The 26,787-nt window shown below is 41.4% G+C and overlaps 1 protein-coding gene across 1 annotated transcript in view; it reads left to right on the forward strand.

The window, feature by feature from the left end:
- The window catches only part of LOC144600412 (chromosome-associated kinesin KIF4-like), a 40,672-nt gene that overhangs the window by 5,678 nt on the left and 8,207 nt on the right, over window positions 1-26,787 (forward strand). Inside the window, exons 5-24 of the mRNA XM_078412005.1 lie at window positions 2,513-2,602; window positions 2,940-3,106; window positions 3,210-3,304; window positions 6,313-6,432; window positions 6,633-6,808; window positions 7,783-7,844; window positions 10,601-10,733; window positions 11,183-11,241; window positions 11,870-11,969; window positions 15,613-15,672; window positions 15,993-16,175; window positions 16,321-16,424; window positions 18,371-18,515; window positions 19,244-19,354; window positions 19,915-19,998; window positions 20,739-20,849; window positions 22,025-22,177; window positions 22,702-22,799; window positions 24,809-24,938; window positions 25,772-25,942. Of these exons, the coding sequence (XP_078268131.1) occupies window positions 2,513-2,602; window positions 2,940-3,106; window positions 3,210-3,304; window positions 6,313-6,432; window positions 6,633-6,808; window positions 7,783-7,844; window positions 10,601-10,733; window positions 11,183-11,241; window positions 11,870-11,969; window positions 15,613-15,672; window positions 15,993-16,175; window positions 16,321-16,424; window positions 18,371-18,515; window positions 19,244-19,354; window positions 19,915-19,998; window positions 20,739-20,849; window positions 22,025-22,177; window positions 22,702-22,799; window positions 24,809-24,938; window positions 25,772-25,942 (2,352 nt within the window). The remainder of the gene's footprint in view (window positions 1-2,512; window positions 2,603-2,939; window positions 3,107-3,209; window positions 3,305-6,312; window positions 6,433-6,632; window positions 6,809-7,782; window positions 7,845-10,600; window positions 10,734-11,182; window positions 11,242-11,869; window positions 11,970-15,612; window positions 15,673-15,992; window positions 16,176-16,320; window positions 16,425-18,370; window positions 18,516-19,243; window positions 19,355-19,914; window positions 19,999-20,738; window positions 20,850-22,024; window positions 22,178-22,701; window positions 22,800-24,808; window positions 24,939-25,771; window positions 25,943-26,787) is intronic.

Genomic DNA, 26,787 nt, shown 5'->3' on the forward strand with positions numbered 1-26,787 from the left:
TACTTTCTTAATGGTAATTTCCTCCAATTTGACGACATTAAAAAAATCATTCACGCATTCATTTCCTCCCACCTAGACTACTGCAACTCCCTATACACTGGGATCAGCCAATCATCCCTGTCCCGCCTGCAATTGGTCCAAAACGCCGCAGCGAGACTCCTGACGGGTACCCGTAAAAGGGACCACATCACCCCGATTCTGGCCTCTCTCCACTGGCTCCCAGTATGGTACAGAATCAACTTCAAGCTCCTCCTATTCACATACAAAGCCCTAAATGCCCCCCCCCCCCCCCCCCCATATCAAAAATCTTCTAACCCACCACTCTATCTCCAGGTCCCTCAGGTCGGCCGACTTAGGGCTACTCACTATCCCGCGGTCTAGGATTAAGCTCAGGGGTGACCGCGCTTTTGTGGTTGCAGCTCCTAGACTGTGGAACAGCATCCCTCTCCCCATCAGCACTGCCCCCTCCATCGACTCCTTTAAGTCCAGGCTCAAAACCTATTTCTACTCCCTAGCGTTTGAGGTCCTCTGAGGGGGCGCTTGAACTGTTTATGTATGTGCTGTTATGTTTGTGTGCCATTGTATGTTCGTTTCTTAGTACGTGAACTGATGTACAGCACTTTGGTCAATGTGGGTTGTTTTTAAATGTGCTTTACAAATAAAATTGGCTTGACTTGTCTACACAGGTACAGTGATTTAAAAAAAATAATTCAGTGACAATCCTCCTATGCATTAGGCATAATCATATTAAGTATGAGTGGAGGATAGTAGACCACAGTGCCTCTGTGCTCGAGACATAGAAAATAGATGCAGGAGTCGGCCATTCAGCCCTTCGAGCCAGCACCGCCATTCAATATGATCGTGGCTGATTATCCAAAATCAGAATCCATTCCTGTTTTTTCCCCATATCCCTTGATTCCGTTTGCCCCAAGAGTTGTATCTAACTCTCTCTTGAAAACATCCAGTGAATTGGCCTCCACTGCCTTCTGTGGCAGAGAATTCCACAGAAATGCAACTCTCTGGGTGAAAAAGCTTTTCCTCATTTCAGTCCTTAATGGCCTACCCTTTATTCTTAAACTGTGACCCCTGGTTCTGGACTCCCCTAAGATGGAGAACATTTTTCCTGCATCTAGCCTGTCCAATCCCTTAAGAATTTTATGTTTTCATAAGATCACCCCTCATCTAAATTCCAGTGAATATCATATGTCGGTCCCACCATCCCGGGAATTAACCTGAACTTGCTCTGCGCTCCCTCCATAAATGTCCTTCCTCAAATTAGGAGACCAAACCGCACACAATACTCCAGGTGTGGTCTCACAAGGGTCCTGTACAACTGCTGTAGGACATCGTTGCTCCTATACACAAATCATCTTGCTATGAGGCCAACATGCCATTTGCTTTCTTTGCTGTCTGCTCTACCTGCAAGCTTATTTTCAGTGACTGATGCACAAGGACACCCAGGTCTCGTTACACCTCCCCTTTTCCTATTCTGACACCATTCGGGTAATAATCTGCTGCCTTGTTCTTGGCAACAAAGTGGATAACCTCATTTGTCGACATTGTACTGCATCTGCCCACTCACCCAGCCTATCCAAGTCACCCTGCAATCTCCTGGCATCCTCCTCGCAGCTCACACTGCCACCCAGTTTTGTGTCTTGGAGATGTTACATTTAATTCCCTCGTCTAAGCCATTAATATATATACCCCCAATATATATTTTGCACACACTTGTGTGGGACCTTGCCAAAGGCTTTTTGAAAGCCCAGATACATCTCATCCACTGGCTCTCCCTTATTCATTCTACTTGCTACATCCTAAAAAAAAAATCCAGAAGATGAGTCAAGCATGATTTCCCTATCATAAATCCATGCTGACTTTGACTGTTCCTGTCACACCTTTCCAAATGTGCTGCTATGACATCTTTAATAATCGACTCGAGCATCTTCCCCTCTACCGATGTCAGGCTAACTGGTTGATAGTTCCCTGTTTTCTCTCCTTTCTGAAATAGTGGGGTTACATTAACTATCCACCAGCACCCCACTAGACACAGCCTGCCATTCTGAAAAGGGCCTGTTAATTCCTATTCTTAGCCATGTTTTGGGTGCCATCCTGTACCCTACATTATAGAAGCTTCCTAACTTGAATAAATTGCAAGGGATGGTGTATTTTTCAAATCGATCATGAGCAATGTGGCAACAGACACTCGGCAACAAACCAAGTTTTGTGGGACAGGGATGTAGCCCTAGAAGTAGAATTGTTGTTTGGGAAGGAAGGAGTTGAATGAAAAATGGGCAAAGATAATAAGTTGCTTGTTGGAAATTATCACTCTGAAAACTGCCTTTCCACTGGTTACGAGTTGCTTGTGGAAACTTGTATAATTTAGTATTGAAGATAAACCGTTGTTTCATTTTTGGTGGGGGGGGGGGGGGGAGTGTTAAATTGATGCATTTTCAAGGCCGCGGTTTGAAGCTATTACAATTATGTTGAAATTACACTTTTCATTGTCCTAAAGATCTATAATGAGGAGATTTTGGATTTATTGGATACATCTCGGGGAAAATCACAGATCCACATTAGAGAAGATCCCAAAGATGGAATAAAGGTATGCATGACATTTCCTTCCTTACAATTGCCAGTATGTGCCTTCTATATATAAATGCTTTGACATTCTACATACCTAATCTGTTTGTCTGATGCCTCATTTTGAACTGGTGACGTCTGTTTAAAATTGACAATAGCAGACATTCTGCGGAGGCAATTCATTTTCTAAATAAATGCTCTAAAGGGCAATTACATTCTGGAGAATAATCTGCAGATCTGAATTCTAGTCGTGTTGGTTTGTACGTGTTAATGTTTCTGTTGTTTTCAACTTCCCTTGATTTTTTGAACACTTTTTAAAAATTCCTTTCTTGTAAAACTTTTTAATTTAATTCTCTCAGATTGTAGGACTGATAGAAAAGAATGTAAACACTGCCGTGGATATGGTGGGATGCCTGGAGCAAGGGAATTCTATAAGGACAGTCGCTGCAACAGCTATGAACTCCCAGTCATCCCGATCACATGCCATCTTCACTATTGCTGTCGAGCAGAGAAAGAAAAGTGACAAGTAAATATTGTTGGTTGAATTAATAGATTTCCTAAATGGTAAATGTGCAAGTGTTGTAATATGCCTGCTTCAAAGTACTAACTGTCTGTCCACCTTTTCACAGAAACTACTACATCCATTCCAAATTCCATCTGGTAGATCTGGCAGGGTCAGAGCGGCAAAAGAAAACCAAAGCTGAAGGTGACCGCCTGAAAGAAGGTAATTTTATCCTGAAAAATGTTATCTATAAAATAAGGGGACATATGTGGCAGTACGAGTACTTTGACTCTGCTATTCTGAGTTGGGATTTTTTTATGTTTCCAAGTATTTCATAGAACATTCCTTTTTATTTGAATATATTAAATCACTGAGTCCAAGTCAGATCTTCAAATTGGGGTTCTTCTTTGCAGTTGGTCAGTTGTAAGTCATGGGCAACCATTTTGAATTAATTCACAGGCCCAAATGGAGAGAGGATCTAAACGTTAACTGAGTTTTCAACATTTGATTTCAGTTGACTTTCTAAGAAAGATTTGTTGGCACAATGCTGGCTGCGTATTCCAGCACATAGCTGCCATCCCTCAGCATATAACAAATAATCAACAAAGCTTGTTTTAATCAATGTGGATGAGGAGGTCAAGAGCAGCACTGGGAATAACTGGCCATTTTTGTGAATCTCTCACAAAGAACTAAATGTAAATAAATCAACATGCAATCGGCAGAACTTAGCGATAGATAAAACAAACCCTTGCAGTACAGCCATATCCATTCATGGATGATGAGGAATGAAACAACTGATCTGATACGACAATCCTAAGAACCCCTCTGAGCATTAACCAAGTCAAGTTTGTGAATGCCATGGACAGGACTGATCATTTGCATTCTTCAACAAGAAGTGGATGGTCTATCTTGGCCACCTGCCTGAGGCCTTTCTTGTAGAGATACAGCATGAAAACGGGCCTACTTTGGCTGACTAACCCATATTGACCATCCATCACCTGTATATACTAGTTTCTTATCCTACTTTCTCATTCATTCCCTACACATTGGGGACTATTTAACTTACAAATGTGTATTTCTTTCAGATATTCCCCTCTCCCTAGATTGTCCCCTCTCACTAATGATTTATAAGTTAAGGAAACCTGACCAAATTTCATGGAGTGATTTTTTTTAAGAAAGAGAACCAAGTTTTTTGTTTTTTTTGTGGCTTCAATTTTCTTGCAGCAGGATCTTGATCGATTGGCCAGGTGGGCTGAGGAATGGTTGATGGAATTTAATAGTGAAATGTGAAGTGTTGCATTTTGGGAAGTCTAACATGGGCAGGACCTAGACCGTGAATGGTCGGGCTCTGAAGTGTTGTTGAACAGAGAGATCTAGGAGTGCAGGTGTATGGATCCTTGAAGGCCGCATTGCAGATAGATAAGGTGGTCACAAAGGCATTTGGTACATTGGCCTTTATCAGTCAGAATATTGAATATAGAAGTTGGGAGGTCATGTTGCAGTTGTACAAGATGTTGGTGAGACCGCATTTAGAGTATTGTGTTCAGTTCTGGGTACCATGTTATAGGAAAGATGTCAAAAGGGTACAGAGAAGATTTATGAGGATTAGAGGGTCTGAGCTATAGGCAGAGGTTGAGTAGGCTGGGAGGAGCCAGCGCTGCCGTCGCAGCTGCGGCTTGCCTGCAGTCCGTCTGTCTTTTGTGTTTTTTGTTGTTTTTGTCTGAATTGTAGTTTTAATATGGTGTAGGGTTTATATGTTATGTTTGTTGGGGGGGTGGGGAGGGAACGGGAACTGTAAAATTCTCTCTCCCGAACGGAGACGCGACCTTTGTTTCTGTGTCGTGTCTCCGTTCCCGTTGCGGCCTACCACCGGCCATGCACCTGGGACCACCTGGGGCTCTGGTTTGCAGAGCCCGCGGCCCGGACTCACCACCTGCGGCGCTGGCTGCCTGCGGATGCTGCGGGAGCGGCTGCGATTCGTCTCCGGAGGCTCCGGCGCGGGCCGCCTGGTCGTCGGAAGCCCGCAGGCCCCTGGGTGGGGGCCGACATCGGGAGCTGCGGCAGAGGCAGCATGTTCGCCCGCCCCGAATCGCGGGGCTTGGGTCGGCCCGCCACGGACCTTTCACCGTCCGGCGCGGCCTGAAATAGGCCGTGGACCTTTCACCGTCCGGCGGGGGCTTCAATATCGGGAGCCCCGACCGCCCCGACGTGGCAACTCAACAGCCTGACCGCGGGAGAAGACGGCAGGGAAGAGAAAAAGACATTTTGGCCTTCCATCACAGTGAGGAGGGGACTGGAGGAGATTCACTGTGATGGATATTTCTTTTTGTTTGGTGTTAGTTGTGATTGTATGTGTTATTGCATTTTTATTGATTATTCTCATTGGTCTTATTGTTCAACTGCGGGTAATGTTTCATTTCACTACACATTTATGTGTATGTGACAAATAAACGACTATTGACTATTGACACTATTCCCTGGAGTGCAGGAGGATGAGGGGTGATCTTATAGAGATGTCTGACATCATGAGAGGAATAAATCGGGTAGATGCACAGATTTGCTTGCCCAGAATAGGTGAATCGAGGACCAGAGGATAAAGGTTTAAGGTGATGGGGAAAAGATTTAATGGGAATCAGGAATAACGTTTTTGCACAAATGGTGGTGGGTGTATGGAACAAGCTGTCAGAGGAGATAGTTGAGGCTGGGACTATCCTAATGTTTAAAAACAGTTAGACAGGTACATGGATAGGACAGGTTTGGAGGGACATATACCAAACGCAGGCAGGTGGGACTAGTGTAGCTAGGACATGTTGGCTGATGTGGGCAAGTTGAGCAGAAGGACCTGTTTCCACACTGCATCACTCGATGACTATGACGAGCATCCACTTGACAATGTGGGGAAAATAAACAGCAAAGTCGAGGATGATCCTATCTGGCTACTTTTACCTTCTTTTTGTTCCAGTCGTTAAAGCTTCTATGCTTCACCAGTCTTGGCAAAATTATGATGAGCTGTCACATTGAACTGTCTGAGGTTCTCCCTCGGTGCTGTTGAGCAGGGGAACTAGATTTTGTAGTGAAATCTCCAGATGACAAGTCTTGATCTCAGGATTGTTGGATCACTTAGCTTAACCATTCTCATTGACATTTGTTCCAAGGAGCAGAAGCTCCCTATTGAGTTGCAGGATTTGTGTTGTGTATTCTGTGGATGTCCTAATATAATCTTGTTACAGGGATTAATATCAACCGTGGATTGTTGTCCCTTGGCAATGTCATCAGTGCACTAGGAGATGAGAATAATCGCAACGGTTTTGTACCATATCGTGACTCAAAGCTAACACGATTGCTTCAAGGTGAGACTCTGATTTTAAAGGTTTATTGTGTGTATGTGTGTCTATTCCAAATGAGTATTTCTATTTGCGCTCCTTGATATTTCCATTTCAAATATAGGAAGGAAGGTGATTGAACTTGCTCCTTGTGGTTAATATTTGTTTTTGATTATCATGGGCTGAATTTTTCAACCGAAGTCGTCTGACTGATCTTGTCCTTTCAGACTCGCTTGGTGGAAACAGCCACACATTGATGATAGCTTGTGTCAGTCCTGCTGATTCAAATCTGGAGGAGACTCTAAATACACTCCGTTATGCTGACAGAGCAAGGAAGATAAAGAATAAGCCTGTGGTTAACTTTGATCCCCAGGCGGCTGAACTACAACGCCTTAAACAACAGGTAGAATTCACTATGGGGCTACATCCACTGGTGTTAAATATCGTTTACTGATGATATTGTTTAATAGTCTGAAGAAGGGTCTCGACCCGAAACGTCACCCATTCCTTCTCTCCTGAGATGCTGCTTGACCTGCTGAGTTACTCCAGCATTTTGTGAATAAATACCTTCGTTTAATATCCATACTTTCAAAAAAGAGGCAGTTTCCCTTGCAGAGCACCAAATGCAAGTCAATATAAAGATTTTTAATGCTGTTTTAATAATACAATTGCAAACTGAACCAAAAAGATCAAAATAATCATAACATTTTAAACCGACTTCCAAGTGCAAGATACAAAAATTGTATAATGAATGGTTTTTTGGACAAGCAGAATTTCCATAATTCCTTGCAACCTATGATGCCATTTGGGAGTTATGCTGGTTCTTGGGTCAATCCCATTTCCCCCACTTAATCTTTTTGTTCACTCGTATACCCTTCACGTCAACACTGGGTGTGATAAACAGTAGTGAAGTAAACGGGCAACCAGCATGTCTTTGGAATGTGGGGAAGAAACTAGAGCACCCTGGGGGAAACTCATGTAGTTTTGGAGAATATATAAACTCTGCACAGGTGCAATAGGAGGTCAGAATCAAACTTGGGTTGGTGGAGCAGTAAGGCAACTGCATGACCAGTGGTGCCGCTGGGCTGCAAAAGTTATTGGGTAATGACAATTTGTTTTAGTTAATTGTATTTATGGCTGTAGTTGCAATTTCTGGCTTCGCATAATCTTGACTGTCATATTGCATTCTGCAGAGAAGAGAATCAATCCACACATTTTCTATGTTTCTACACAGATTTGACTATTCTTTGGTTCTCTTGGCATCCATTAAATGAAACATTCTTGTGTGTGATTCTAGTTTTATTTCAGGTTATTCTATTTTGAATGCGGTATTTACATGTAAAGATGGGGGCCTAATACTTACTGTGCTTGGTTTAGGTACAGGAACTTCAAGTGCTGTTGCTTCAAGAACATGGCAGAACAGTTCAGATGAGCAATGGGTAAGCCAAGTATATGGAACCTGTATACTAAATCCGTTTAGTAATTTAAACAGTAATTTTTATTTAGTCTGCTCACTGGTTTTTGCTTTTGGTTCTTCAAGAGTTGAGTATTTAATTGTCATGCATGCCAACAATGGAACAATAAAATTCTTACTTGCAGCGGCATAACAGGCCTATAACATGTAAAAAATGCCATCTTCTATCAATTAACACCACAAAATATACCGCTGGGGCATGGGTTGAATAGAGATGCTGAATTATCTTTAGATTTTCTTATTTATATTTATTGAAAACCAAATAAACCGCAATTCAATATGCAAATTGGAATTTGGAACAAAAATGCAATTCCAAATATACTAAAGAGTGAATGCATAAGTAAAATTAATGTACACCTGTTGCATTTCATATTTTCCAGGAATAAGCAATGTTTTTAAATACTTGGGTTAAGACTTGTAGTCCCGAGGCTTAAATTTTATGAGGTTGTATTAATTTGAGCTTCAAGTGGCCTAACAGATTGGCCTGATAGATATAAATCTCCTGGCCTAAATTGGGAGAGGTATATGTTTGTTTAAAATGGGTAGCATTGTGCAAAACAGGATTAATATCATTGGGGCTACTATTCGTAATCAGAAATTCAATGTTATCAATTAGACAATAGACAATAGATGCAGGAGTAGGCCATTCAGCCCTTCGAGCCAGCACCGCCATTCAATGCGATCATGGCTGATCACTCTCAATCAGTACCCCGTTCCTGCCTTCTCCCCATACCCCCTCACTCCGCTATCCTTAAGAGCTCTATCCAGCTCTCTCTTGAAAGCATCCAACGAACTGGCCTCCACTGCCTTCTGAGGCAGAGAATTCCACACCTTTACCACTCTCTGACTGAAAAAGTTCTTCCTCATCTCCGTTCTAAATGGCCTACCCCTTATTCTTAAACTGTGGCCCCTTGTTCTGGACTCCCCCAACATTGGGAACATGTTTCCTGCCTCTAATGTGTCCAATCCCCTAATTATCTTATATGTTTCAATAAGATCCCCCCTCATCCTTCTAAATTCCAGTGTATACAAGCCTAATTGCTCCAGCCTTTCAACATATGACAGTCCCGCCATTCCGGGAATTAACCTAGTGAACCTTCGCTGCACGCCCTCAATAGCAAGAATATCCTTCCTCAAATTTGGAGACCAAAACTGCACACAGTACTCCAGGTGCGGTCTCACCAGGGCCCGGTACAACTGTAGAAGGACCTCTTTGCTCCTATACTCAACTCCTCTTGTTACGAAGGCCAACATTCCATTGGCTTTCTTCACTGCCTGCTGTACCTGCATGCTTCCTTTCAGTGACTGATGCACTAGGACTCCCAGATCTCGTTGAACATCCCCTCTTCCTAACTTGACACCATTCAGATAATAATCTGCCTTTCTATTCTTACTTCCAAAGTGAATAACCTCACACTTATCTACATTAAACTGCATCTGCCATGTATCCGCCCACTCACACAACCTGTCCAAGTCACCCTGCAGCCTTATTGCATCTTCCTCACAATTCACACTACCCCCCAGCTTAGTAACATCTGCAAATTTGCTAATGGTACTTTTAATCCCTTCATCTAAGTCATTAATGTATATCGTAAATAGCTGGGGTCCCAGCACCGAACCTTGCGGTACCCCACTGGTCACTGCCTGCCATTCCGAAAGGGACCCATTTATCCCCACTCTTTGCTTTCTGTCTGTCAACCAATTTTCTATCCATGTCAGTACTCTACCCCCAATACCATGTGCTACAATGGTTTGCAATAGAAAAGGGACAATTGAATGAATATTATTTTTTGACCCAAAATGCTGGAGTAACTCAGCGGGTCAGGCATCATCTTGGGAGAAAATGGGTGGGTGCCTTTTTGAGTCAGGATGAGTCTTCGGCGAGGAGGCTGAGGAGGAGACTACTCCAAAAGTTGGAGAGGGTGAGACGCTGTAAGGAAATGACAGTGTAAGAATAAAGGAGAGGCCATTTAAAACTGAGGTGAGAAGAAACATTTTCACCTAGAGAGTTGTGAATTTGTGGAATTTCCTGCCACAGAAGGCAGTGGAGGCCAATTCACTGGATGAATTTAAAAGATAGATAGAGCTCTCGAGACTAGTGGATTCAAGGGATATGGGGAGAAGGCAGGCACAGATCACTGATTATGGATGATCAGCCATGATCACAATGAATGGCAGTGGTGGCTCGATGGGCCAAATGGCCTCCTCCTACACCTATTTTCTACAACACATCTTCAGGTCCTGACCCGAAATGTCACCTATCCATTTTCTCTAGAGATGCTGCCTGATCTGCTGAGCTACTCCAGCATTTTGCCTTTCTTTGGTACAAACCAGCATCTGCAACTCCTTTTTTATTACATATATTGAATATTCTTTATTTTTCTGTTAACAGTGCTATTTTGTAAAGAATGCAAAATGATTTGACGTAGCTATTAAAAATCGTGATCCTCCACTGTATCAATGTTATTCACTCTTGTCCGGCTAACATATGTAATTAAAGTTTTTGATAGTAGTAACTCGGGCTCCTTTCAGTTTCACTAGAAAGAATTGTTTTGTCAACTTTGCTGGCAAGTTAATTTTCTTTAGAATATGTGATCCTTTGTAAATAATAACACAAAAGACAGATCTGTTTAGTCATTTGTGACAGTTAACAGCTCCTATTGGATTTGTCTGGCTGTTACATATTATGGAAATTAATAAGAGAAATATTTATTTAATTAGAGTGGGTGTATCTGAAAATCGACAATCTGTTGTGGAAGCAGCAAGGATACAGAGGGCAGAGGTAGAAAATTTGAGCAAAGGGCTTCGTGAAGCTGTTGGCCAGACAACACAAATGTGTGAAAGGGTTATAGCGGTAAGACCACATTTCTCAATATGAATATTTTGCAAATGTGTGATTCTTCCCATTTACCATGAGAACACCACACCCGACTCCCAACTGTCACAGTGGCGCGATGTTTGGACGTTACTTTGAGTGTAGCTTTCTTATCTTGTCATTAAAGTAATTTCTCCAAGCACATGTTCCTTTTTTTAAAGTATTATTTGTACGTGTAATTAACACATCAGATTCCCTTTTGTATAATTACTCTTGGCTGTAACTGACACCCCTCCTGTTTTTCATTTGCATGTTGTAATAATTCTCACCACCTACACTTGTCCCTTGTGAGAGAAAGTGTTACAATTGAAATGGGAGGTTTGTGTAGATTTTTTACTGTTAAGTATAGGAGAGGTGGGTAACTAAAACATTTAAATTGTCAGGTGCATATTTGTGATTAATAACTGAACTTTTGTCACTTTGTTTAGGTTGAGCAGGTGAATGAAAAGCTGATGAGCAAGCTGAGTGAACTTTCGAAGCATGCCACGTATGTATCTGTATAATTCAGTGGCATCTTTCAATATTTAAAATCTTGAGTCACCAATTCAAAGGCAAATATATATTGGGATTTTGGTGTAGTCTTAAATATTTACATACATTTATAATAATCGCACTTTGCTAATTTGTCAGCTGAGAATTATTTCCTGCTTTGTGTTCTCTGGTAGATGACTGTCGTGAGTCGTTCAACTCTTGCTCCTTCCTATCCCTCTCTGACTGCATATCTTGCGCCTTTTGCTGTGACATCTTGTCACTCGCATGTTTAAGTTGATTTGAGCTAAGACAATTTCTACTTTGCTTTGCTTTGCTTCAGCCCCCCCCCCCCCCCCCTCCCAACCACCACCACTGCTGCTTGATGTATTTGGTTAATAATAACTGTCCCGCTGCTGAACAGATTTGCTACCCTTCCTTTTGAAAGTTTTGCTGTCTGATACCTTTGTTCCTATTTTTAAATAGCTGTTGGTAATCTGCACATTCATCATAAACTCCTTATCACAATGTACCCACCTTCAAATATCCCCTATTATGACTGCCACATGTGCTGCTTTGCCTCCTGAAGTGCCATGCCCGTTTATCACTTTCTCTTTCCACATTCTTATTGCACATTTCTTTAACAGTTGCAAGTTGGACCAACTAGTTGAAACTTCACCCATTGAAGTGGCAAAAGAGCAAATTGATGCCTTACGTGATCTGCAGCAAATGATTACTGATCTGGAGGTGAGAGTTAAGTGCTGTTTAGGGATGAGACATAAACAATAATAGATTGAAGGAATCTTTATCGCTAGTGTCACGATCTGTTAGATGATGCTTAAATTATACACGTTTCTTAATGTAATATCAAAGCTTTTAAACTTATAAACCATTTCCTTGGCCCCAACTAACTCAATGGGTGATTAGCTTAAGAAATGAAAGCAAGAATGGACCATTTGCAACCTTTGGGTCATTTGGACATCTCTCATGCATTCCTTAAATGGAAGCATTGACAGCTAAAATTGGGGGGTTTTCTGAGCGTTGGTTAATTACGGAACTATCTTTTTGACAGTTTGTGGACTTACACAGAACTTTGAAGTCTTTGGTCATTCAGGGTACTAGTTTAAGCACAACTTTAGGTGTTGTGTTCTGCCACATTACAATGTTTGCCTTTGGAGGGAGGGAGACCGGGTGTCAAGTTGCCTACATAGTGGACATTGGAGCCAGGGAATTATAAACCTGGGATTCTTGGGAAGGAAAAAGGAATATTCTTGTGAGAATAAAGATGTGCCTATCTTTCAAGAATATTCAGCTGCTTTTTGTTTTCAAGTCAGAATTCCACAAATTCACAACTGGGTGAAAAAGTTTTTCCTCGTCTCTGTTCTAAATGGCTTGCCCCTTATTCTTAAACTGTGGCCCCTAGTTCTGGACTCTCCAAACATCGGGAACATGTTTCCTGCATCTAGCATGTCTAATCCCTCAATAATTGTATGTTTCTATAAGATCCCCTCTCATCCTTCCAGGACTACCAGGACTCCCTTCTTTAGTTTAGTTTAGGGCAGTTTACTTTCGGCCACTTCTTGTTAGCTAGGATTTGGCATGGAATGCAGGCAGTGACACAGAGGCTGCCTTGGACATGGTCAGATCAGTTTTATTTTGTACAAAAATTCATGAGGCTATGCAGGAAAGTAATTGGAAAATGAATAAGCTACCATCAAACATTGTTTTAGCATTTAATGACCAAAGTCCCATGTCAAGAGGTGACTCTCGCACCCACCATAGTTTACTTGCTTGTGTCTGAAATCCATAACCAAAATCCACAATGCAAGCTGCCCAACTGCCACTGAAAGACACAACCACCTTATGGCTGGCCATTCAAATGGATTGACATCATCTCCTGAAGGGATTCTCAGCTTTGAGGAGCCAATAAACCCAACAGTTTACAAAAGAAAAGCTTTCAATGTTAGCAGCTGTGCTCATGTTGATCTTCTGGCATACTTGGCTAAATTGTTGACTAGCCCAGTTGTTCAGTTAAGATCTTTGTAGAGAAGCACTTTGATTAATGTCTCCACACTTAATGGTTGGTTGGTTAGCTAGGTTTAATCCTCACTGGCCAAGTCAGGAGGATTAAGTCGAGATGAAGCAGAGTGCTGCCAGAACTTGGGGGGTCAGGCATCAACGAGAGATCAAAGCAAGGTTAGTGTTTGGGTATTTAGAACCTGATGAAAGATTACTAGCCTTAAATGTTCATGCTGTTTATGATCTGAATCTGCAGGTATTTTCAGAATCTGCAGGTATTTACTTTTTTTGACAATCCATAGAATGGCTAAATTGTAACCAATTCAGCAGTTGTATTATCATGCAGTTGGGGTGCAGCATTGATTATATTGGAATTGCTGTTCCATGGAGCAAGCAAGGTACATGATATGCCTGGGGTGAATCACTCGCCTGCAAACCTACACCTACAACCTGGAGAGGACACTCCAGCATCGCCTGCGGCGTCGACACAACATGGGGAGCAACAGTTACCGGTTATATGTCATCGCTAGATTGGCGTAAAGCGAGGCGCCTGGGGTTGCTCCCGATGGTGGGAGTGATTTTTGGATCTCGCTGGACAGCTACTGCACGCCTCAAGCTGGGCAGCCCCCAGCCAATAAAGTGCTGCCCCGCCACGGTCTGCTATCCTCGCTGGGTGCACGGAGATTAGAAACCATCTGAACAGCAGATCGCAACCATCGCACCTGGCAACAAAAGAAAACATCAAAAGAAACCAGCTCTAAAACTGGGAACGGAATGTCTGGAGTCTGGACAACGATGACCGGCCTCTGAAAAAACCACAGGACATCAGCGATTCCAGGTAAACAGCTGTCATAAACAATGAGTTCAAGAGACTCAACGTAGACATAGCCACCCTTCAGGAAACAAGGCTGGCAGACTCGGGCACACTGGAGGAGAAGGGCTACACGTTCTACTGGCAGGAGAAGGACTCTGACGAGCCCAGAGAGCACGGAGTCGGCTTCGCAGTAAGGAACTGCCTGCTGAGCACGGTGGAACCAGTCAGAAATGGCTCAGACGTCCGAGTGCTGACGTCAAATGACTCCTGACTCTCCACCTCAACACCACCGCAGGCCCAGTCACCCTTGTCAGCGTGCATGCCTCCGTTGTCCTCCACATCAGACACAAAGGACGAGTTCCACAAGAACCTCTAATCCATCATCAGCAGCATCCTCAGCAAGGAAGAACTTGTTCTCTTGGGAGACTTCAATGCCAGAGTGGGCGCAGACCATGAATCGTGGCCTTCCTGCCTTGGGCAGTTTGGTGTGGGCAAAATGAATGAGAACGGACAGCGACTGCTCGAGCTGTGCATTTACCATGACCTGTGCATCGCCAACTTGTACTTCCAGACAAAGCCGCAGCACAGGGTTTCCTGGAGGCACCCACGCTGAAAGCATTGGCAGCAACTGGATCTGATCCTAGTCAGACGTGCCGCCCACAAGAACGTTCTCCACACACGCTCCTAGCACAGCGCGGACTGTGACACAGACCACTCCTTGGTATGTTGCAAGATCAGGCTGCAACCAAAGAGGTTCTACCGAACCAAAAAGCAGGGGAACCCCTGCATCGATGTCAGCAAGATGCCCCATCCAGACCTCGAACAACAGTTTGCAGAGGCTTTTGAGAGAGAACTTGGCACCTTACATCCTAGAGATTCTGCAACAGAGAAGTGGGAAACTGCAGGACTAAGCATTGCAAGACTACCTTAGTGCTTCCTTTGCATGAAGTCCTCTGCCAGTGCTGACAAGAAGGAACTGCACCAAGTTTTCCCCCTCCTAGATGGACTGCCTTCCCAGGCTGACGAGCCTCATCTGCCCAAGACTCGTGGGGGTGGGAGCGTCTACCTTCCCGTCTATAGCACCTGCCCACTGCAGCCTTCATCCGCCTTCCCAGTCGTTGTGACGCTCCACTAAAGTCAGCCATCACCCTCTGCCTGTTTCACCATTGAGGTCTTGGTTGGATTGCTCTTTGTCAGGGACCTCACCCTCGACCTTACCGCCATAGGTGACCCTACCTGAAGCATAGCTCCAGACGTCATCGCTCTCAGGATCTCAGGACCACACTAGCTTCTCCACCATGGCAAGGTGACAATCCACAGAGAAGCAGCAAATTACTCACCCAACCCCAAAATTGTATTTTGTACCTGATTTTGTAATATTCTGAAGAGACATAAAATTGGGATCATGAAGGAAGTTGCCTTTCCAATGAATCAGACTTTGGAAGTTGAAATCTGGGAGAATTGATTAAAAGCAAGGTTGGGCTTGTACAAGCAGGGCACGCCTAATCGGAAACAACTTAAACCTAAATGTTTCTGTTTGGTTTTTTTTGTGTATAGAGTGAATGTAAAGAATTTGCACCTGAACTGGAGGGAATAGATGTGGAAGAAAATATGAATGTAAGTGATCATATTTTGTCTATTTTATGACATAAAGTGTTATCTGTTCTCGTTCTATTATCCTTTTGGAGAAGCATTTGAAAGTTTGCATAGAACTATTGCTTTTAGGCATACAAATGTTCTGGAATTTTAACTAAACTTTCCTCTTAAACTTCCACTAAGAAGAAAATAACAATGCAACTGGTGTAGCAGCACTTAAACATACAGAGCTTAGTCTTCTATGTGACACTGCTTCAAATACGTATTGCAGTATTAACCTTGTATGAATGTGCCTTCAGCAGCACTGCTTGATGACTTAAGAAATGCTTCTGTATTCATAGGAGAATGAAATCTTCAAGGAAAACAGGGATTCTGATCCTTTTGTGGCCAGTCATGTGCTGAGGCATGCACAAATGTCAAAAGAGTTGATGGAGTTGAATAAAGTACTGGCACTTAAAGAAGAACTCGCTCGGAAAATGTCCCAGGGTGACTGTGAAATGGAGCCTGTTCATGTTGTGTATCAGGTAAGCCTTAATGAGAAAGTGAATTGTATTGTTTTGCGAACGTTTTAGCTGAAATTGTATGTTTTTGCAAGTATTGTGCAGTTACTGTGTAATACACCTACTCGTTTATAACAAATGTTTCATTAACGTATTTGATGTTTTCTAGGACAGCATCAAATCCCTTGAGAGTGAAGTTTCTGCCCTGCAAAAGGAAAAAGAGGAGTTGGTGCTGGCGCTGCACAGTGCAAAGAAAGACACCAATGCAACCAAGTTAGTTAACACTGGGATTTTGTATTCTGATAAAGATAATTAAGACAGACATTTGGATTTGAGGAACTAAAATGAGAATCAAATTGTTAACTTGGAGAATCAAACCTTTTATTGTATTTCTAACGTGTGAAAAAGATCAACATGCCAAGATGATTTTATCTTGGAGACAAATTGGAAAATTTCAATTTTGTTTAGCACTTCATTTCCTAGCAAGACCTAATAGAAGTGCTTGTGTATGAATGGATTTTGATACATCTCATTATTAACCCTTTCGTTTTACTGGAATAAATGAATAATTGTACAACAAAATACAAGCAGACTACTTAGCAATAAGCATGTTTTGTGGCAACACTTTTTGGAGCAAGAACTGAACATGCATGCTGGAAGGATATTGTCCAATGGTGTCCTATTCACAAAATACACCAAAAACAAGAGAGCTGATCTATTCAATTTCCTGCCCTGCAAGTTTATCCTTGACTGTCAGCAAAGTGACAGAAGATTACCCATGGAGCTATAACTTGCTCACCAATGCCCAGCTCACCAATGCCTGTATCACTTGTCTCCAGGCTAGTTTGTAACCTTGGTTTAAAATCGATAAAATAATTTTGAATGGTGCATGAAACATCTGGGCTGCATCTGTGTGGGATCCTGTGTTTTTACTTGGTCATGGTGACACATTTTTGAAAAGGCTCTAACTTGGTATGATAAGGATTTGTGGTTGCATCAGTTGTGGACATCATGGCAGGAGTTCCTTAGGCCATTGTCAAAGGTTAGCAAGTTGCTTAGTTAAATTCTTTACAGAGTAGTTAGATTAAAGTCTCCACACTTAATGCTTTGGTTGTTTATTCTGGCACTGGCCAAGTCAGGAGGATTAAATCTGAGGTAAAGCAGAGTGTTGGCAGAACTTAGCAGGTCAGGCATCGACTGAGAAGATCGAAGTGAGGTTGGTGTTTAGGTATTTAGAACCCGAATGAAAGATTACTGGCCTGAAACGTTAATGCTGTTTCTTTATATTAACTGTTCAGTATTTTTGGCACATGGTTTTTTTATTGGTTTTTCAGAATCTGCAGGTATTTGGTTTTTGACCAGTCCTGAGAATTACCAAAATGTAACCAATTTATCATATCATATCATATCATATATATACAGCCGGAAACAGGCCTTTTCGGCCCTCCAAGTCCGTGCCGCCCAGCGATCCCCGCACATTAACACTATCCTACACCCACTAGGGACAATTTTTACATTAACCCAGCCAATTAACCTACATACCTGTACGTCTTTGGAGTGTGGGAGGAAACCGAAGATCTCGGAGAAAACCCACGCAGGTCACGGGGAGAACGTACAAACTCCTTACAGTGCAGCACCCGTAGTCAGGATCGAACCTGAGTCTCCGGCGCTGCATTCGCTGTAAAGCAGCAACTCTACCGCTGCGCTACCGTACAACTTTAGTAGTTGTATTGTCATGCTATTGGGATGCTCCATTGAGTATGGAGGAATTGCTATCCCAAGGAGCAAGCAAGGTATAAGGTATGCTGGATGTTAATGTTGGGAAATTGTTTTACGGTTTTATTCTTTGGTTCTACAAAATTCTGAAGATACTTGATAGGGCAGGCGGTCTGTAGTGAAATAGTATTAACCTGTCGGGTTGATAGCTTTTCACTAGAAATGTGTTTACTTAGGGGATTGAAATTTCCAATGGAAGTGTGGCTGTGGTTACCAGATCAGTAATCCAGTGAGCTTAATCCATTGCCACCATGGCAACTGAGGAATTGAACTTTTAATAATCTGGAATATAGAAACCACAATAATTACTCTTAGTAAAGATAACTACTAAAAATCCATCTAGTTCACTTTATGTCCTTCTCGGGGAGAAAATCTGCCATCCTTGCCAAGTATGGCCTAACTATGATTCCATGCTCGCCTTATGGATTTATTTCTGTTTTCAGGGTCAGTGAACGTCGAAGGAAACGCCTTCAGGAGTTGGAAGCTGAAATGACAAACCTTAAAAAGAAGCTGATGGAGCAGACAAAAATCCTGAAAATTAAGGAGAAGGCAGAAGGCACTGTTAATAAACTGAACCAAGAAATCCAGGTAAAAAAGTCTATCTTTGGTAAGGTATCAAAACCAAAGCTTTGAAATTGAATTTTTTAAATCATGAGAATTTCTGCTGTTATGTTTATGTGCTACCAGTTTAACCATTGAGTTCTTGCCTCCCACCCTCAATGGGGTTTCTGCCTCAGCAAAACTTAATTGTTCTGTAATCTTAGTCCTTTTTTTTAAAAGAAACTTGTTTAAGGAATACATTAATCAGATTTTGGTTGTTTCATTTTGTATTCCCACCAGAAGTGATGACTGTCATTTAAATCAGTTTCAAGAGTATAATCAACATTTTGGTCTCGGGTGTAGTTTCTTTCCATTTAGCAAAATTCTGGGACTTTGGTGCCAGACTGGCGGACTTTTAACTCCTAGATGTTACAAATTGCTTAAGATTTCATGTGAAACTGGTGAGCTTAAAGGTAGCATGAGAAATGTGGCCTTGGGAGGTGGGTGCCAAACAATAAACATGTATCCAACCCATTTCCCATGCCTCTAGCTGCAATTCTTCAACAGTGTAAGCATGGGATAGATTACTTTACTCTAGGCTTTCAGTAAACTTTCTGCATTTTTATAGTGGGGGAATATAGTTTGGCTGAGTTTTAAATTATCAACCATTCTAAATCAAGATTATCCCAGCTCTTCTTTGCCTTGATGGCTGTCAATTTTCTTTTTCCATGGATGACCTGAAATATTAAAGGTGCACTGGTCTTTTTCTCTTTCAGGCATTGAAGTGTCAGCGAGTGCAACTGATGCGACATATGAAAGGGGAAGGTGAGAAGTCCCGAAGATGGAAAGCAGAAAAGGACAAGGAAGTTCTTCAGCTAAAGGAGAAGGTAATATTTTTTGATGGCTTAAATTGGGGATTTAAAGTTAAGTAAATTGAAATGCGACCTTTCAAGTTGCACTTTGCCATTATGTTTGTTATAATGCTTGTTTGTTATGGAAAGTTGAAGATGGAAACTCTAGCACATCTAACATTATAGGGACATGTATATATATTTTTTACCTCCATTTTCCTATAATCTTGTTTTAAAACTCTTCAAGAATTATTGCTATCCTATAGATAGTATATGTTTGTTTTAACATGCAACTGCCCTCTTTTCATGATCAATGAGTTTGAGTTTATGTGGCTGCAGGAGAAATAGTTGTTGCAGAATCCAAGAATGTTAAATGCTGAACACTTGCTTTGAGCCATTTTTAAGAAGCAATTTACTCATTCACTTTGTACTGTGCAATGATAAAAGTTGCGGCATAAAATGATCATTACAATTCAGTGGCCTCTGCATCTAATGTGAAACCTATCTGCCATATTCATTTGGGATCGTTGGGGATTGGCTTCGGAGGTAGGAAAGGTAAAGCAGTGTTCAAACTAATTAAATAATTTTTCTTACAGGATCGAAAAAGACAGTATGAGTTGTTGAAACTAGAACGCAACTACAAACAGCAAGCAAATATTTTAAGGCGCAAAACTGAGGAAGTGAGTATGGGCAGCTTCTTTGGGCCCTAAAGAACAATTTGGATCCCTTCTCCCTAGTTGTCTCCTGTGAACGAGAAATTGATTTCTGCTCCACGAGATAGACCATAACCTCAGAATCTACTTGAGACTGAAATTAAAGTATACATAATTAAAACATTATAAGTATATTTATCTGCAGACAAGCTGCTATTGACACAAAATGGCAGATTGTTTGCTTTCAGATCTGATTTTCAAATTAAAGATGTTCGCGCACTTTGGTCCTCGCGTTTTGTTAAGCTGTCTGTCTTCAGTTCTCGAGCCAGAAGCAACATTACGATGTGCAGCGAGTTTCTAATGATGACTACCTTCTGAATTGCTGCCTCTCCACCCCCAAAACAATAAGAGGGTTGTGGTGTCAGAGGGAGCAAGCAAAAATCTCTCAAATTATGATTCTCACCTTGCCTTATGTACTTGCCATTGGGTGAGTGGGAGCTGAGTAGGAATCTGATATATATTTCCCCATGCACTACTATGTTCTTAGCATCCTAATTGGGGACTTTGTTCCACTATTTAGTAAAGGTCCTGTAGAATATGATCTGCCATATTCATAATTTGGTAGTACAAGAGTAAGGGGACACTTGACAATTTGAAAGCTGTTCTTTCGTTACCAACTTATCTGCTCTTTGGAAAGTTTTCTGTAAACAATATTTGGAGATCAAGCTTTCATGGCAATAGCTTTATGATTTTACACGTCTACCCAGGCTGCTGCTGCAAACAAACGATTGCGAGATGCATTACTGAAACAAAAAGACTCAACTGAAAAACGCAAAGAATTGAACCGTGGAATGGAAGGGACTGCTGCAAGAATTAAGGTGCAATTGCTGTGTAGTTAAAATCATAATAGTTGCATTCCTAAGATACCTTGTGTTATTATAAATCACATTATAGCAGAACATGATGTCTTGACAACACAGATTTAAGCAGGTTTTTGTGATTGGGCTATAACCAATGGTACTAGGGTAATACTAATGGCATTTCCTAATCAATTGCATTATATGCGGAACTACCTGTACCTCGTTTATTGCAGATGGCCGACAATATCGTTTCCAGCTAATGTCAAACAGTTTAGATACACTGCAACCACAATGCACCTGACCACTGATTTTGTTTTGCATGTAAAACATATACATTAGTGGACTATATACCATGCAGCAAGTTAATTGGAGTACCCTTGCGCATACTGCATTCATAAAAAACTGGAGATTGACTATCAATTAAATTACATGCTGTTTCCCAAAACTCTTTCCACCTTCTAAAAGGCAAGCCTTTTAATGCTACCACGAACGTAGAGTTATAGAACAGGTGTTTTGACGCACATTGTCCATGTTGACCAAGTAGGTCCTGTTTGACCCATCGGCCTCTGAACCTTTATTTGCATATCTGTCTGCATATCTTCTATTGGCTTGCCTTGAGTGAACTAATTTTCTGTTAGCTTTCGGCTCATAAGAGGCTACTATATATTGTCGTTGATTCTGCAATAATTGTTTAAAATGTTAATGATTACTTATCCACTGTCCTAACCTTCTACTGCAGCTTCTCAAACTACCACAGTTAGCATGTGTCTCGCGCCTTTGAATATTTTCATACATAATACTGTAGATCCTTGAGTTTGGAGTGACTTAGCATCATGGAGGAAAATGGACAAAAGCTGTTTTGGTTTGAGACCCATCATCTGGACCAGATGAAGACTCTTGACTGAAAATGCCGGCTGTCCATATTCCTCCACAAATGCTGCCTGTCCCGAGTTCCACCAGCAATGTGTTTTTTGGAACTTTTTAATTAGGATTTAATGATCCAGGTTTTATATTGAAGTAACTCATTTCCAAAATATTACAGTTTATCATATTGTAGCTCTCAAACATTTCTGCTATTATTTTATAAGATACCACTGAGTTTGCTGATCAGTACACTGCATCCACATGGCCTCACAGAACATACCTTGTGCATAAAAAATGTAATTTAAAAAATAATTTTGTCTGCTTTGTAGAATTGGCTGGTCAATGAACTGGAAGTACTTGTAAGTATAGAAGAGGCTCGTCATCACCTGAACTCTCTGCTGGATGATAGGAAAGTGTTGGCGCAGGAGCTTGTCTTTCTCAAAGAGAAGAAAGAGGCCCACCTACCGCCACCAAAACTACGGGTAGGTACAGGTCACTAAGCCAAAGGAGCATGAAAAATTGTCCAGTTTTCATTTTGATATAAAAAAAACTCTTTTCTTGAGATATGAGTTAGCCAAATTTGAACAGTGTGACAAATCTTCAAGGTGTTTAAGATTGCCATGTAATAAGTTTATTTGGAATATAATTTCTCTGCTGATTCTTAAATCTAATCCACATGGAAATGAGAATTACTGTTGTAGGTTAATTATATAAATATTAGTGCTATAAATCTTTAAATTTTATTTTTCGTCAATGCATGATTAAATTCCCGTTGAGTAAAAAATGTAAACAAAAGCACAAGGTTCTCTAAGTCTTGTGAATCTAACCATTTTTTAGTATTTATGATTTTAGTATGTTGAAAATGGATTCTGTTCAATTGTATTTCAACATTATTCCCATACGATTTTTTCCGTTTGGAATGCCTATCCTAAATAATTGGCATGTTTTCCTTTAAGTAATTTTCACTCCCAGGTTTCCCCAGTTTCAATGTACTTTTTTAATGCAGAGACGAACCTTTACATTGACTGAGTTAATGAAAAACACAGAACAAGATCCATCTTTAAACAAGCAGCTTGAAAACGTGGAAACAGAAGTGGAACTCAGGTACTGTAATTGGTAGAAATATATTAAAACTTGTGCTAGAACTGTTCATTACATTATTCCACTGCCCGACTTCAACTGTGTTTTCTTGTTTTAGATTTGTAGGAATTTTTAGTATGATAACTGGAATACAGTAGAGCATTAAATTTTCATCTTTAGTAGTGAGATTTACTCAATCTTGGCGTAAAGATTTGTGCTTGTTTATTGTAATCTGACATGTCCGTTTTTTAAATTATGAGATGGAGGACAACCCTTAAGGGTTACAACCCTTAAATTCTGTATTTTCCAATTTTCTATTTGTTTAAAAATTCTTAATATTTAAAAGTCCTTCTCCCAACTCTGTCCTGTTGCCTGCCCAAACCCCTTGCTGTTCAGGTTTACATTCCTTCATAAATAATTAAGCAACTATTTTGTTAAAAGGCATTTCTTTGCCAGATTATGTTACGTGAAATTTCTATCATTTGGTACCATCTTTTGCTAAGAAGTAAATTGTTCAAAGGAGTTTTGTGCTGAAGAGAAAGTTTGGCAGAACATTTTCTAAATGACTCCAAAGACGTACAGGTTTGTAGGTTAATGGGCTGGGCAAATGTAAAAAAATTTGTCCCCTAGTAGGATAGTGTTAATGTGCGGGGATCGCTGGGCGGCGCGGACACTGTGGGCCGAAGGGCCTGTTTCTGAGCTGTATCTCTAAATCTAAATGGACTCAGTGAACAAATGTAATCACTAAATGTGAACAATTGTAATCACTCAGTACACCGACTGAGTTCATAACCTGGCTGCAGTGAATGCTCCGATGAGCACAATAGTTGGTGTGATCACCAATAATTCTAAGAATAGTGTTGATTTTGTTTACATTTTATCACTTGTAAATGTTATGTTGATTGATGATCCTTGTCTTCACTGAAATGAATTTTGCTTCTCATACTTTTGACCGAGTTTAAGTTCTGGTTTTTTTTTTGCCTGCCCCCCACCGTGGCAGACTAGGAATTTCTTATTACATTTTCTTACAATCTATGAGGACAGCATAGACTCATCTACAGCAGATCTCGGAGGATTTCCATCAGGCTTATTTCCCTCTTACTCTGAGCACATGAAGTCCACTAATGGATCTGGTGGAGGCTTATTGGTGTGTGCTATAACAAACCAAATCACACAATCACAATCATACTTTATTAGGCAAGTATGTTTTGCAACATACGAGGAATTTCATTTGCCATACAGTCATAACAATAAAAAGCAACAGGATACACAAAATACATTTTAACATGAACATCCACCAGAGTGACTCCTCCGCATTCTTCACTGTGATGGAAGGCAGAAAAAAGTTCAATCTCTCCCTTCTTTGTCCTCCAGCGGTTGGGAGCCTCTAACCTTCTGTTTACGGGACAATCTTGACTTCCGTAGCCAGCCGTGGGCCTTCCTCGTCAGGGTGTTGAAGATCCTGCATCGTGTGGGTGGGGGGGGTTGGTGGGGGGGTGGGAAAGAGGGAATCTCGGCTCCCCTGCATCGGGCGATCTATCCCGGGTCAGGGCTTGTCGAACTTCATGTAGCTTGGAGCTCCCGACTTCGGTCTCAACCCGAGACTGCGAGCTCCTAGATGTTAAAGTCCGCAGGCTGCGGTTGGAACGTCGATCCAGGCAAGAAATCGCACGCTCAGATGGTAAGTTCACGCCCCCGGGGGATCAAAATCAGTCCCGGGCAAGGCCTCCAGCTCCATGATGTTAGGCCGCAGAGCGACCAGAGATACGATCCGGAAAAGAATTGCATCTCAAGCAAGGTGAAAGATTGGAAAAAAGTTTCCCCCACCCCCCACATAAAACAAACCAGAGAACATTAACACGGACTTTTAAAACTCACCAAAAATAACCAAAAAAGGACAAGCGATAGACGGACTATGGGTGAGCTTGCCATCGTGGTGCCACCCGGTGGAGATAATAATCAATTATTAAGAACTTTGGCTTGCTTGCTTGGTCTGACAACACAGGTTAACTTTTGTTTGTCTTTTATTTCAGGAGTGCTCAAATTGCTGATCTCCAACAAAAGTTGATGGATGCAGACAATGGAGAAAGGCTGAATCATCGATGGAATGCAATTGCCACCATTGTAGAAGCAAAGTGTGGATTAAAGTGGCTCATGAAAGAGGTGAGAACCTATAAATGTGGTCAAGCGGAACCCACTGTTCAGTTGCTATTGAGCTATTGTGCATTATTGGCTGAATGTGTAATAACCACTGCATCAGAAAAGCAGTTTAAAAAAAAATGTACAGTCAGCACCCAAACCTGATGTGGATGGGGCTTTCATTTGAAAATGTAAACTTGCATTTGTTTGAGTTTCCATCTGCAAGATTGAAATGCTGACAATTGTATCAGAACTGTTCCTTAAAGTCTCAAACAGATTGTGTTGATATGGTTCCCTCCGCATTCACTGTATTCTCCAGCCTCCTCATTGCCTGTTGCTAACCTTCCACAGTGTCTGACTTAACTGGGCTGCTACGAGCATTAGTTTTTTTTTAGTCATAGCCATACAACATGGAAACAGGCCCTTCGGCCCAACTTATCCACGCCGACCAAGATGCCCATTTACGGTAGTCCTGCCTGCATTTGGCCCATATCCCTCTAAATCTTTCCAATCCATTTACCTGTCCAAATGTCTATTTTTGTCTGCTGGCTCGTGATGTGCATGGCCTTGATATTAATGAGGTATGTGGTACCTCATACTCTTGGCCTTTTAAAATGCAAGGTTGTAACAATATGCTGGAAAAAAATGAGCTGAATTTCATTGCCATGATGTCTTGAGGTGAGATAGAGTGGTAATAAAATTACCTTATTGCTGTTCCATGGTCTATTGTGGTCAACCTAATAATCAACCAATCTGTTATGTTTAGTCATGGGGGAAAAATTGCACAAAATGCACGTTTTTTTTTGTGATTCTTTGTCCTCCAGCCAAAAAACATGTTTATTTCTCTTATTTTTAAGTTGGTGTCCTCTAAAGTATCACTCAGCCAAACGACGAGTGCACTAAACCAGACTAAAGTTGATAGTGCAGAGTTACAGAAGAATTTAATCGAAGAACAAAACCGCATAACTGAGATGGAGACGGAACATCAGCAACAGCTGCTGGAAGAAGAACAGCGACATCAAGAGAAGGTATATTGTGCCAAAGAGTGTTTCCATGCCGCATGGCTACATCTCTCAAAACACAATAGTTGGACAAACTGGCTCTGCTTATGTCAGCTACTGCTTCCTATTGTACTATTGTAGAATATTGTGTCATATTGGCTAACAAATCAGTACTTTTCAGATTCTTAATTGGCCATTCCAAGATAAATATTTAGAGTTTATTCTGGGGTATCTTTGCTCTACAAATGATTTCTTAAAAGCTAGTTTCCCAAGAACAATAGGTGGCTCGGTTTCTGAAGTGGATTGTTACAAATATTCTCAAAAACTAGTGGGACTAAATGCAGCTGAATTGCCAAGATCTGACGGCCTGTGTCCAATGGGTTTAAAGGAAATGGCAGCAGAGGCAGAGTCAATGCTTGACCGTTTTTCAAAACTTGTTGAATTCACAGGAGGATGCTGAAAATATTGGAAATCTACAAGTTAGATTTAGCAAAGAAGGGAGATAAGTTGAGAAATAAGTGGCCAGTTGGTTTAATATCTCTTGTTGGGAAGATTCTGGAATCGATCATCACAAGGCTCGTGCACAAAATAAGAGCTCATCAGACTGAAATTAATGTGGATTGAAGAGTCATAATTCGAAAGAAGGTCGGAATGAATGGGTCTTTTTTCCAGACTGGGAAATGGTAGCCAGTGGAATTCTCTGTTTAGCCATTAGCCCTCAATTATTTGCTGTCTACATTGATGACCAGGAGGGTGCAGAGAGTGAGATTCCATGTTTGCTGATGACACCAAAAACCCTGAGAAAGCTGTGATGGTACTTGGATTCAGCAACAGGATGTAGGGTGAATAAGGTTGCAAAAACGTGGCAAATT

Source organism: Rhinoraja longicauda, chromosome 15, assembly GCF_053455715.1.
Source record: "Rhinoraja longicauda isolate Sanriku21f chromosome 15, sRhiLon1.1, whole genome shotgun sequence".
Taxonomy (NCBI): Eukaryota; Metazoa; Chordata; class Chondrichthyes; order Rajiformes; family Arhynchobatidae; genus Rhinoraja; species Rhinoraja longicauda.